The following is a 10,541-nucleotide window of genomic DNA, read 5'->3' as shown; positions in this document are numbered from 1 at the left end:
TTCTATTCTAATCCCTTCAGGGACCAAGGCTTCCCAGAGTTTGGAACTTCTAGTATAGCCTCTACTCACTGTGTATTTCTCCGCTGGCAACTTGCAGCTTGGATCCTTTGTGAAGCTCACATTCCTTCTTGTACAATCCTCACTGATCCTAGTTTGCTGCTGTAATCCCAGGGAAAACACTGCGCTGTTGGTTGTATAAACTCACAGTCTCTCAGCTTACCACCCTGCTCTGAAAGCATGGATGACCTAGGGGCTGATTCCCTGATGCTTCACATTAGCTTTACTCCTGGAGGAACCACATGCCATCATGGCTCCCAAGAGCTTTCTTCCTCTTTCTTCTTCACTGAACAACAACTCTCGACTCCTCCCCCTCCCAGTTAGGGTATGTCTGCCAAGCTCTAAGCTTCAGACAAGTGAGGGAGTGAGGTAAATTGTGTGTGTGTTGTGGTCTCTAGCAGAGAAAGCATAACTCCCATTGCTCACAAAACACATACAGAAAAGTACATACTTAACCCTTTTGTGGCGATAGATGCAGGGCGCCTCACTTGGTAGCTGGAATAAAGCAATGACGACTCAGCTTGAGATCTCTAGATATCTGTATATCAGTGTACTATGGGTGGGTTTTAAAGCACATGGAAGAAATAATTAAAGCACATGGAAGAAATAAAGAATACACCTTTTTGAGGAAGATGGAGTGCCATGTTTTTTTTCGCGCTCTTTAATAACAAGTAGATTACAAAGTTGCTTGTTTTTGCCCATGATGAGAATAACCCTGACAGCTGATACATGGGCAGCATCTATCAGTCACTGACTGTGGTATCCCAGCCACGTTTGTATCTCTCTGAAATGCTGCGGCATGTTAGAGATTACCATACTTTAATATCTTCTGTGGACTGAGCTGCACTGTGCACTAGTCAGACTGGCTTCTCCCTGCCCACTCACAGTGACTGGCAGGTCTCTACCTATACGCCCACGTAGGCAGAGACTGTCACTGTCAGAAGGCGGGAAGTATCTTCCGGGGACACACCAGTCCGACTAGTGTATAGCGCAGCTCCATTATTAGGCTATGTTTCCCACGATGGTGCGTTTTTGACTCTGTGTATTTTCGCTGTCAGTCACAGCTATATTTTGCAAAGACTAATCTCTAGACACCCACCTTTCAATGCAATTATTTATTTTGTGATTTCATTGTATAGTATACTGTCCTATATTAAATGGGTGAGACCAATCCGATTTAAAGAAGAAACAAGTGCATCCTGCCATTCATTTCACACACAGATTCAATCAATGAAAAAAGTTTCTCATCTATTGCCCCATTGGATAACATTGGTCCGAGCGTCGCCCATCAGCACTTAGACCAAAAATACGGCTGTGTGAACGAGTCCTTCATATGATGGAGCTTCTTTTAAATGTTTCAGGCTTTCAAAAGTCATCATGTGTTTAAAACCAGTAACATTCATTCCGCTGTTAGTTCTCCAGTAGCAAGACACTCAATAACAGACAATGGAAAGGATAAAAATATGGCTAGAAGACTTGATGGCGTCTTTTTGAGCATTTTAGATTTTTAAAAAAATGTCAGTGTTTGATCATTGATTAATGACTTTAAAAAAAATTGGCTGAAAAATGGCAGTAAAAAGCGCAAAAAAACTAAGAGAAAAAACGTAGAAAGAGCTCAGTAAATGACCAAAAAGCACTAAAATAAAAAAAGTACAAAAATGCGCCTAGGAAATGAGCAAAAATAATGCTAAAAAGAAAATAGTAAAAGCGCTAAGGGAGTGACCAGAAAACGCTATAGAAAAAAAAAAAGAAGATGCATCAGGTTTGAAAAACTCTGAGAGAAGGAGCAATTCCTAAAAGCATTTTCTGTTTGAATAATGGACGATGAGACCCTACCCAGGCTGCATTCCCACCATGAGCTTTTGATGTTGCAGAATTTTTGCACTAAACAGGTTACTTCCGGTTTTTAATAGCGTTTGTGTGCGTTTTTTAACAAGTGTTTTTATCGTGTTTGGCGCTGCGATTTTTGTCTCTTTGTGATTGTCATGCTTTAGGGTATGTGCACACTTTGCGGTTTCTGCTGCGTTTCCGCAGCGTTTTTGGCTCTGCAGAAACGCTGCAGATTCTGCTGCGTTGTACAGTACCTTTATTTCCTATGGAAATAAAAAAAAAGCTGTGCACATGCTGCGTTTTTTTCCGCGCGGTTTTGCTGCGGTTTTCAAAACGCAGCATGTCAATTGTTTGGTGCAGAAACGCTGCAGTTTTACACCTCATCCATTATGAGGTGTAAAACCGCAGGGCAAATCCGCAGATAAACCGCAGATAAACCGCAGAAAAACCGCAGCACTTTGTCCTGCGGATTTCCTGCGGTTTTCTCTACAAAATCCGCAGAGACAAAAAACTATGTGTGCACATACCCTTATATAACACTGCCTTGTTTTTGTTACTTCCTAGTATTTACTTTGACAAAACTTTATTGATATACTTAGGTGCCAATTACATGCGTTTTTTTGCCAAGGAAACACACTAGAAGCTCAAGTGCATTTTTTTTTTTTTTTTTTTTACCTGTGGATTTTCTGCATCTAATGCAAGTCTATAGTGAAAACCTGGACAGAAAACTCAGCATATCCGCAAGAGAAATTGACATACTGCAGACATGAAACATACACCGCAGGCCATGGGAATGTAGCGTGCAAGGAAGTAAAGAGTTAACACATCTTACATATATCTGGAAAAAAAATGAATCCCATCTCCTGCTTCCTATTTAGTGAGAATAAATCTATGACATGCCACTCGGCAAGCCACAGAACAGCCGCTGCCTTGGCCCAGTAGTGCTATCTGCTAGCAGAGAGCGGCCACCAGTAGTCCCTCCCATGTCTTATATATAGTCTCCTGAGCGGTCACAACAGCTTCTTGCTGCTCCTCCTTTCTTGAGGTTGGGAGGGAGCTACATGAACAGCTGTGAAGACATTAGGAGAATTACACTCACAGGCTCGGGCTCTGAGCACCATCAGGCCTCCTTATGAGCCATAATACAAAGTGCAATTACTGGGAAAGGGAATTAAGGACTCAGCTTGGAAGAGGGGCAGCAGGGGACACTATTGAAGATTCGCGACCCATTTTACGCAGCGCCAGGTAACGAGTGTCAGGCTGTGGTGGTAGACAAAGCATGGCTTTCACCATGCTGAGATCCATGCCTGCCCATGTGATTTATCCAGATGTTTCTATGATGTCTGAGGATGAGGAGAACAGGAGTGAGAGCGACAATTCAGATCAATCCTATGGATGCTATGAAACTTCTACGAAAAGGCGAAAGGTTCCTAGAAAGCCCGGACAGGTAGTGGTGGTAAAGCAGAGACAGGCGGCCAATGCCAGAGAAAGGGACAGGACACAAAGTGTTAACACCGCCTTTACTGCCCTACGCACGCTGATACCCACTGAACCGGTGGATCGAAAGCTGTCCAAAATTGAGACCCTGCGCCTAGCCTCCAGCTATATCTCCCACCTGGCCAATGTTCTTCTACTAGGGGAAGGCTGCGAGGATGGACAGCCATGCTTCAGCACTGTCTACAGGACCAGAGATGAAGCAGAGGGCAAGCTGCCACGCAGCATCTGCACTTTCTGCCTCAGCAACCAAAGAAAGGGGGTAAGTTGTGCCCTTTATTCCAAATACTAAACCGATGTCCTATGCAAAATGCGAGAATAGGACTTCTAGGAACGTTACCTTTACTGATGACCACATTATACGCACGTGTGCTGTCCATGTTGAAATTGGATGGCACCCGGTCTAATTTTACTGAGTAAGGCTGCTCCGATAACTTGTCAGAATAAAAAAAAAAAAATTCAATAGTATTTTCTGTATTTCGGATGAGATTCCCCTATTCAAGTCTATGGGTGTGCTAGAAAAAATTGGATCCCGTACAGATCCTCTTTACAGCATCCAATTTTATTTTTCTACAGATACATTGCAATTCTTAACCTTGGAAACTGTGAAACTGTATTTGTATCTTATACATTTATTTTTTTTTTTAATGTTGATCTATAATATTGGGGGATGTAAAAAAAAAACAAACTGGATATACAGATTAAATGTCCATTTTTCTTGGATGAAAATTGGACAATTTCTGATATTCTTATCTGAACCAGGCCTATAGAGAGGTTCTTCACAAAAGGTAAGTCCCATTTTTACATGGTATTTACTTCGAATCCAATTTAAAAGACAAATCTTCCAGCCTATAGCCAGTTTTATGCTCCATAGTCAGGCTTAGTTTCATAGCCAAAATGACCAGATTAATGGGAAATCCAAATTTCTTAGACATTTTTCAAAATATATAATCAACCTCGATTTATCGGTGACTACACATTACACTGTAGGTTGCCATTTTCCACTAGGTAGAAAAAAGTCTTATTTACTTTGTATTCATGTCTTTTGTGATGATTGATGCTTATAGAGTAATGAGAAATGTGCTGTCTAGTACCAGAAGTAAGACTGTGTGCACACGATGAGTTTTTGTTGTTGCAGATTAAGTAAAATGGGTTATTTGCATTTTTTTTTTTTTTTAAACTCATTGTGGGAACATATAGCCTTACAGCTCCAGCAAAGTGGATGGGAATTGTAGAAATCTGATGCCTACTGTATAACTTATTTTTTTTTTTTTTTTACTCCTGCATGAATTGGCTTTTCAAATCCGCAGCATTTCAATTTTCTTCTGCGGGTATGCTGATTTTTTTTTTTTTTTTTTTTTTTTTTTTTTTCCATTGACTTGTATTAGATACAGAAAATCCGTGGGTAAAAAAAAACGCACATGATAACTGTATCAATGTTTTTTTTTCCAAAGCCAAATACCAGGAAGTATCAAAAACAAAGTGGCTTTATTTAAAACACGACATGCCAAAAAGAGTCAAAAACCTCCAAAACACATGATAAAAATGCTTGTTAAAAAAACGCAATGAAAAAGAGCAGAAAATCTGAAACCTCAAAGGCACATCATGGGATCGTAGCCTAACACTACAGCAAAGTAGGTCATATAAACATCATAAGTGGGGAGTATTGTTTCCAAAACAATGGTGGGTATTAGGGGAAGTACTGTATATACCAGGGTTCCCCAACGCCAGTCCTCAAGGCCCACCAACAGATCATGTCTTCAGAATTTCCTTAGTATTGCTCAGGTGATAATTGCATCACCTGAGCAATACTAAGGAAATCCTGAAGACATGATCTGTTGGTGGGCCTTGAGGACTGGAGTTGGGGAACCCTGGTATATACAATATATGCACAGCGCGGCTCAGTTTTTCTTCTAATGGATGCACTCAAAACAAGTGCACCATTTGTTCTTGAGTGCTCAATAAGACAAAGTTCCACAAGGTGTTTTTTTTTTTTTTTTTTTTTTTAACAATCTTGAAGCAAATCTGCTTTAAAATCCTCATGAAAAAACTGCTTCAAATGCGCTGATGTGGATTTTGACACGGATCTGCTTCAAAATCACCATAAAAAAATCCTTGTGAACCTTCCCTTATAAAACAGATATAATTTTGACCTGATTCTCAATATGGTGAAAAATCTAAAATCGAAAGGGGGGAAAAAAAGGCAGAGCGAGGGAAAAAAAATGACTTTTTATAGGTATCTGGTATGAGGATGACCAGCGCTGTGCTTCACAAACTATTACGCTACGTTTCCACTATGAGTTTTTGTACTCTGCGTATTTTCTAAAGAAAAAAACAATAAAAAATGGGTGCAGAAAATCTGCAACAGCAAAAACTCAACAAAAGCTCATCGTGGGAAAGCCGCCATATACACATACTACACAGTAACCAGAAGAAGCAAAAGCAGTCAGGGCCAATTCTAACATTTTGGCTGGAGGCTAAAGAAATGTGTTGCCTTAGGCCTTCAGCCACATAAGCTATTGTGACACCTCTGACCCTGAATCTTGAGTGAAGCCCTAATATGGTTTATATACACTCTATGTAACAATGGGATTCACAATCCTACCATGGTGTGGGGGTTGGCTTATTTCTTCGGCTACTTTCACTTACAAATCCCTGGCTGATTTCCGCAGCTTTTTATATTAACACATTCATTTGCAATTGACACGAGAGTCCTAGAGTAAACGTCTTAACTCGCCTGTTTTTATAGCGTTAGCATGCTAATGAAGCCCGCAGTGATGACTGTGTGGAGACTCCCGCACCTGCTCATTCCACAATATATTGTTTATTTCTTTAATTATTTTTATAATCATTAGTAAAAATGTGCGGTACAATAATGTAACCATTACAGTACACTATTGGGCAAAACCTAATAGATGTTCTGGAGCATAAGTTGGTATACGTGCAATCTGTAAGAGCATGTTCACACCGTGGCCATTTCACAGACAAAACCCCAAAAAAAACCAAAATGAGCATATACCCTATAGTAAGTAAATAGTAATAGTACAAGTAAATGACAGCTGGTACTTAGTGAACACTAATTTGATCATAGAAGACATCCAACCGCGACAAGGTGTACCCAATCAGGATGGTACTAACCAGTGGCGTAACCTGAAGCTTGTGGGGCCAATGCAAAATCCCCAACTGTCACTGGTCTTTAATAGTAATGGTCTCTTCCTATGGAGGAAAGGGACCTTTGGGGCCCCTCTAGCCCTCAGGCCCTGTGTGCGATTGCAAACCTTGCCTCTATTATAGTTACACTCAGTGTCAGACTGAAGAACATGGGGCCCACCAGAGTATTTGATCCTGAAGGCCCATCTTTCTCCCCCACTCAAGGGGCCAATAACAGCTGCAATATTTGCACTATGAACACTCCTGAAGAAGTAGTCAGGGCCCACCAGAAGATTCTCCGGTTCTCTGGTGGGCCAGTCCAACCCTGGTTACACCCCTGGCCATATCCCATCTCTAATATTGAAACCTTACCTTGTATCAGCTGACCTCAATGTTGATAATGGCAGAGCATTACACTATTGGATTAGGACCAGCAAATGCTCAGTTACAGGACACAGCACGAAAAACTGTTACGGCGGAATTACAGAAATATCTAAGGGTATATTGACATTGCGCTTGGGCATTCCATTCAGCAGGAACCTTTTGAGATGCTCAGCAAGTGTAATGTGTCTGACGTTTACTGTCAAATCACTCATAATATTTGCAGAACGGTTCCTCCTGAATGTAATGCCTGTTCGCCATGTGATTCTACCCTTAGATGTTCCTTTATTTCATTTGAACCTGTGTTTTGTGCTGTGTCCGGTCACTGAGCATTTGCTTGCACAGTAGTAAATAATAGAATGGCCAACTTTAGAGGGGTTGTCCGTCCTTGCGGTGTTCTGATCCCTTAAAGCGTGTGCATAACACACTGTCATGATTCTGTGGTGTCGCTGCCAAGAACAGGCAAGCTTGTGATTTGCATACTCCGCCTCGATCAATACAATCAGTCTGAGCACTTCCAGTTGGAATGAGGCTGACAGTACGCAAATTATTGCACAATTGGTCACTAGACCGCCTGGTCTTGGCAGTGATGCCGGAGAATCCTGACAGCAGTTGGAGTGCGCGCTGCTAAGGTGCAGAAGTTAACACTCACATTGTGACTGCAGACTTTCACCGCAAGACCGGACAACCCCTGTAAGGTTGTTTTTGTTTTTTTTTTTTTTTGTTTTTTTTTAAATTTATGTATCCCTGTGAGAAAAGGTATGCTAAATGGACACTTGGGTAATGATAACCTGTGGACATGTAAAGCTACATGTAATATACTGAATGAGGATGTTATCTGTACACAGAAGAATTTTTGGCCCTGTGTACCAGAAGTGGCGGCAAAACTGTGAGGTAGAGGCAGCCACAGACACCCTACTGCAAGTTCTATAACGGCAAATTACAGTTCTCCATAGAACTTTATGAGCACTAACTGCCATCTCCTATCTCGGTAATGGGAAAATTTGTATTCACTGAAGACCGATTTCCACCTGTGAATTGAGAATCTTTACAAGGAAAGATCATTCCAGAAGGAGAAAGAAGCAGATTTCTGATAAGATATGTTACAAAGTTGCTTATTTTCAATTGTACTATTGATTTTTTTGAAATATTAAAACAACTCTTTAAGCATTCTATTAAAGAGGAGCAGTCCATGTGGAGTTTGTTCAAAAATGTTAAAACCTGATCCTTTCTTGAAAACATTAAAATACATGGAGATCCCCTACAAAGTTAATGGGGGGGGGGGGGGTCTCGATACATCAAATAGTAGGGGGACATAACAAAAAGGCTAGTAATGCATGTCCTGAGACAGTGAGCACTAATTTGGAGAGGGTTGAGTCGGCTTGTTGCTGATAACCCCAACAAATTATTGATAATTTCATGTTATTTGGGGGGCAGCTCCCTACACCATATAGAAGAGTGTATAGTCAACATTGTTCAGGGCTGACCAGATCATAGGACTGATGTCATTTCTGACACATCGGCTCCTTTTCTAAGTGAACTTTGCAAACTACCAGAAGGGCAGGAAAAAGTAAGAAAGTGTGCTGTAACCATCTGCTGTAGATAATGTGCACTCACAAAGAAATGATCTGTCTTTTCTCAGGCCACAAGAAGAGAACACACTGGGAACTGCCTGAAAGTGCGAGGACTGAACACGCTACGTATCACCCAAAGATGATCTGCGCCTAAATCATAAAGTGGAACTGAAAGATTATAGAGCCTGATAATTTCATTGTCTATGCAAAACAGAAGATGGGTAAAGAAGCTCAACAGATGGCAAGGAAAAGCTTCCAGAATATGTCAGGGCTGGTCGAATCTCTGGATATCAAAGCACACAGAATGTCATAAGAAGGCGATTGAGGCAGTACAACGCTGCTGGCCTGCAATAAAGGGGGTTGGGAAGGCACCATCAGGGTGGTTTGGACAATACTCTTTGGGTGGTCGACCTTGAGATCAGGACTGCATCAAGTAAATATATGTACATATGTTCAGCAAATTTATAGATTTTAATTAAAATAACATTATTTTGAAATTTGTTTTAATTTTTCTTCTAATTGCATGAAAAAGTATTAAAAATGATGTCTGCAAATTATACTGAATGCTAATATATAGAATATAAATGTGTGAAAATTACTAATGAAAAAGCAGTCATTCTGGGCAGTGATGGCTGTAATATCTGTCGCCATTGTTATTTATTTAACGGGAACCTGTCATCAGGATCTCACCCCCCCCGCCCCCCAACTATTGATATGTCCTTATAGTTCTTTCAAAAGACAAGTCCACCAATACCTTAAGGCCGGGATCACACTACCACGTGTGATGCGAGAAACTCGCACGAGTCTCTCGCATCAACACCCAGTACTGCCGCCGGCAGTAAGGACCGGAGCTGCGGCTGTATGTATTTCTATGCAGTTGCAGCTCCGGTCCTGAGTGCCGTATGCAGTGCCGGGTGTTGATGAGAGAGATTTGCGCTAGTTTCTCACATCACACACGGTAGTGTGATCCCGGCCTTAGATAACCAGTCCGTTCCTCCGTTATTGAGAAATGAGCAACTGAATTAATGAGCAAATGAAGCTGAAGTGCTATTGTAGATCTGAAGCCTTTGTCACTCCAGCTCTATTCCCCACCCAGGGCTGCCTCCTCCTGCTTGATTGACAGCTCATTTACCTAAAGTCACACAGTATAGAGGATGTCTGTCAAACAGGAGGGGACAGCGCTAGGGGGAATAACTGGAATGACGGAGGCTTCAGATCTACAAATAGCACTTCAGCCTTATTTGCATATACAAACACTGATTTCTCAGTAATGGAGGAACAGACCGGCCATGGAAAGGTATTGCTGGACTTGCCTCTGAAAGAGCTACATTGGGGGGGGGGGAAACCTGATCACAGATTCTCTTTAATTTCAGAATAACTTTGAACGTCACAACTTCCATCATGAATCCTAAACCAAAGAAGTCTTAATTTTTTTTTTTATTTTTTTTTTTTTTTAAATATTGGCCATATGGCCGAGGTGACACTTGCGAGTGCAATGAGAGAAACACATCAATACCCGGCACTGCCGCCAGTGGTTCGGACCGGAGCGTTCAGCTGCATAGAAAGATATGCAGCCGCACACTCGAGTCCCGAGTGTCGGCGGCAGTGTCGGGTATTATACAAGTTTCTCGCATTGCACTTGCAAGTGTGACCCCGGCCTATGAATGATTTCCTTTCGCCGCTGTGGTTAACTATATATATATTTTATATATTACTAAGGATATGTTCAGACTATTGTGTTTTGCTGTCTGAGTGTTGTGAATGTTGACAACATCACAAATACAAATGTTGTTCAATGTGTTCGTTCACATGAACGGTCTTTGTGAAAAATAATTTCAGAATGTGCTAGTCTCATCTGTTTTTCGACTGAGACTCATATTATTTGGTGTGCAAAAAAAAAAAAAATGCAAGCGGACTCCATCCTCATGGCATCAATTTTTAGCAGATCCTTAGCAATTATTAGTCTGTGTATCCACGATGAGCTGTTGATGAGTTTTTGATGCTACATATTTTCAGCATTTTAGTTACAGCAAAGTGGATGGGATTTATAGATGT

At 41.2% G+C, this 10,541-nt stretch overlaps 1 protein-coding gene across 1 annotated transcript; it reads left to right on the top strand.

Moving 5' to 3' along the window:
- Nucleotides 1-2,899: 2,899 nt before the first annotated feature.
- On the top strand, nucleotides 2,900-8,983 carry TCF15 (transcription factor 15). The gene is made up of 2 exons (XM_073580777.1): nucleotides 2,900-3,643; nucleotides 8,555-8,983. The coding sequence occupies exons 1-2, from the start codon at nucleotides 3,167-3,169 to the stop codon at nucleotides 8,627-8,629; spliced, it is 552 nt and encodes a 183-aa protein (XP_073436878.1). The 5' UTR covers nucleotides 2,900-3,166; the 3' UTR covers nucleotides 8,630-8,983.
- The last annotated feature ends 1,558 nt before the right edge of the window (nucleotides 8,984-10,541 follow it).

Source organism: Dendrobates tinctorius, unplaced genomic scaffold (assembly GCF_039654945.1).
Source record: "Dendrobates tinctorius isolate UK_male_01 unplaced genomic scaffold, ASM3965494v1 ptg000065l, whole genome shotgun sequence".
NCBI lineage: Eukaryota > Metazoa > Chordata > Amphibia > Anura > Dendrobatidae > Dendrobates > Dendrobates tinctorius.
The sequence above is the reverse complement of the archived record's forward strand: the minus strand, read 5'-3'. Positions and strand labels throughout refer to the sequence as shown.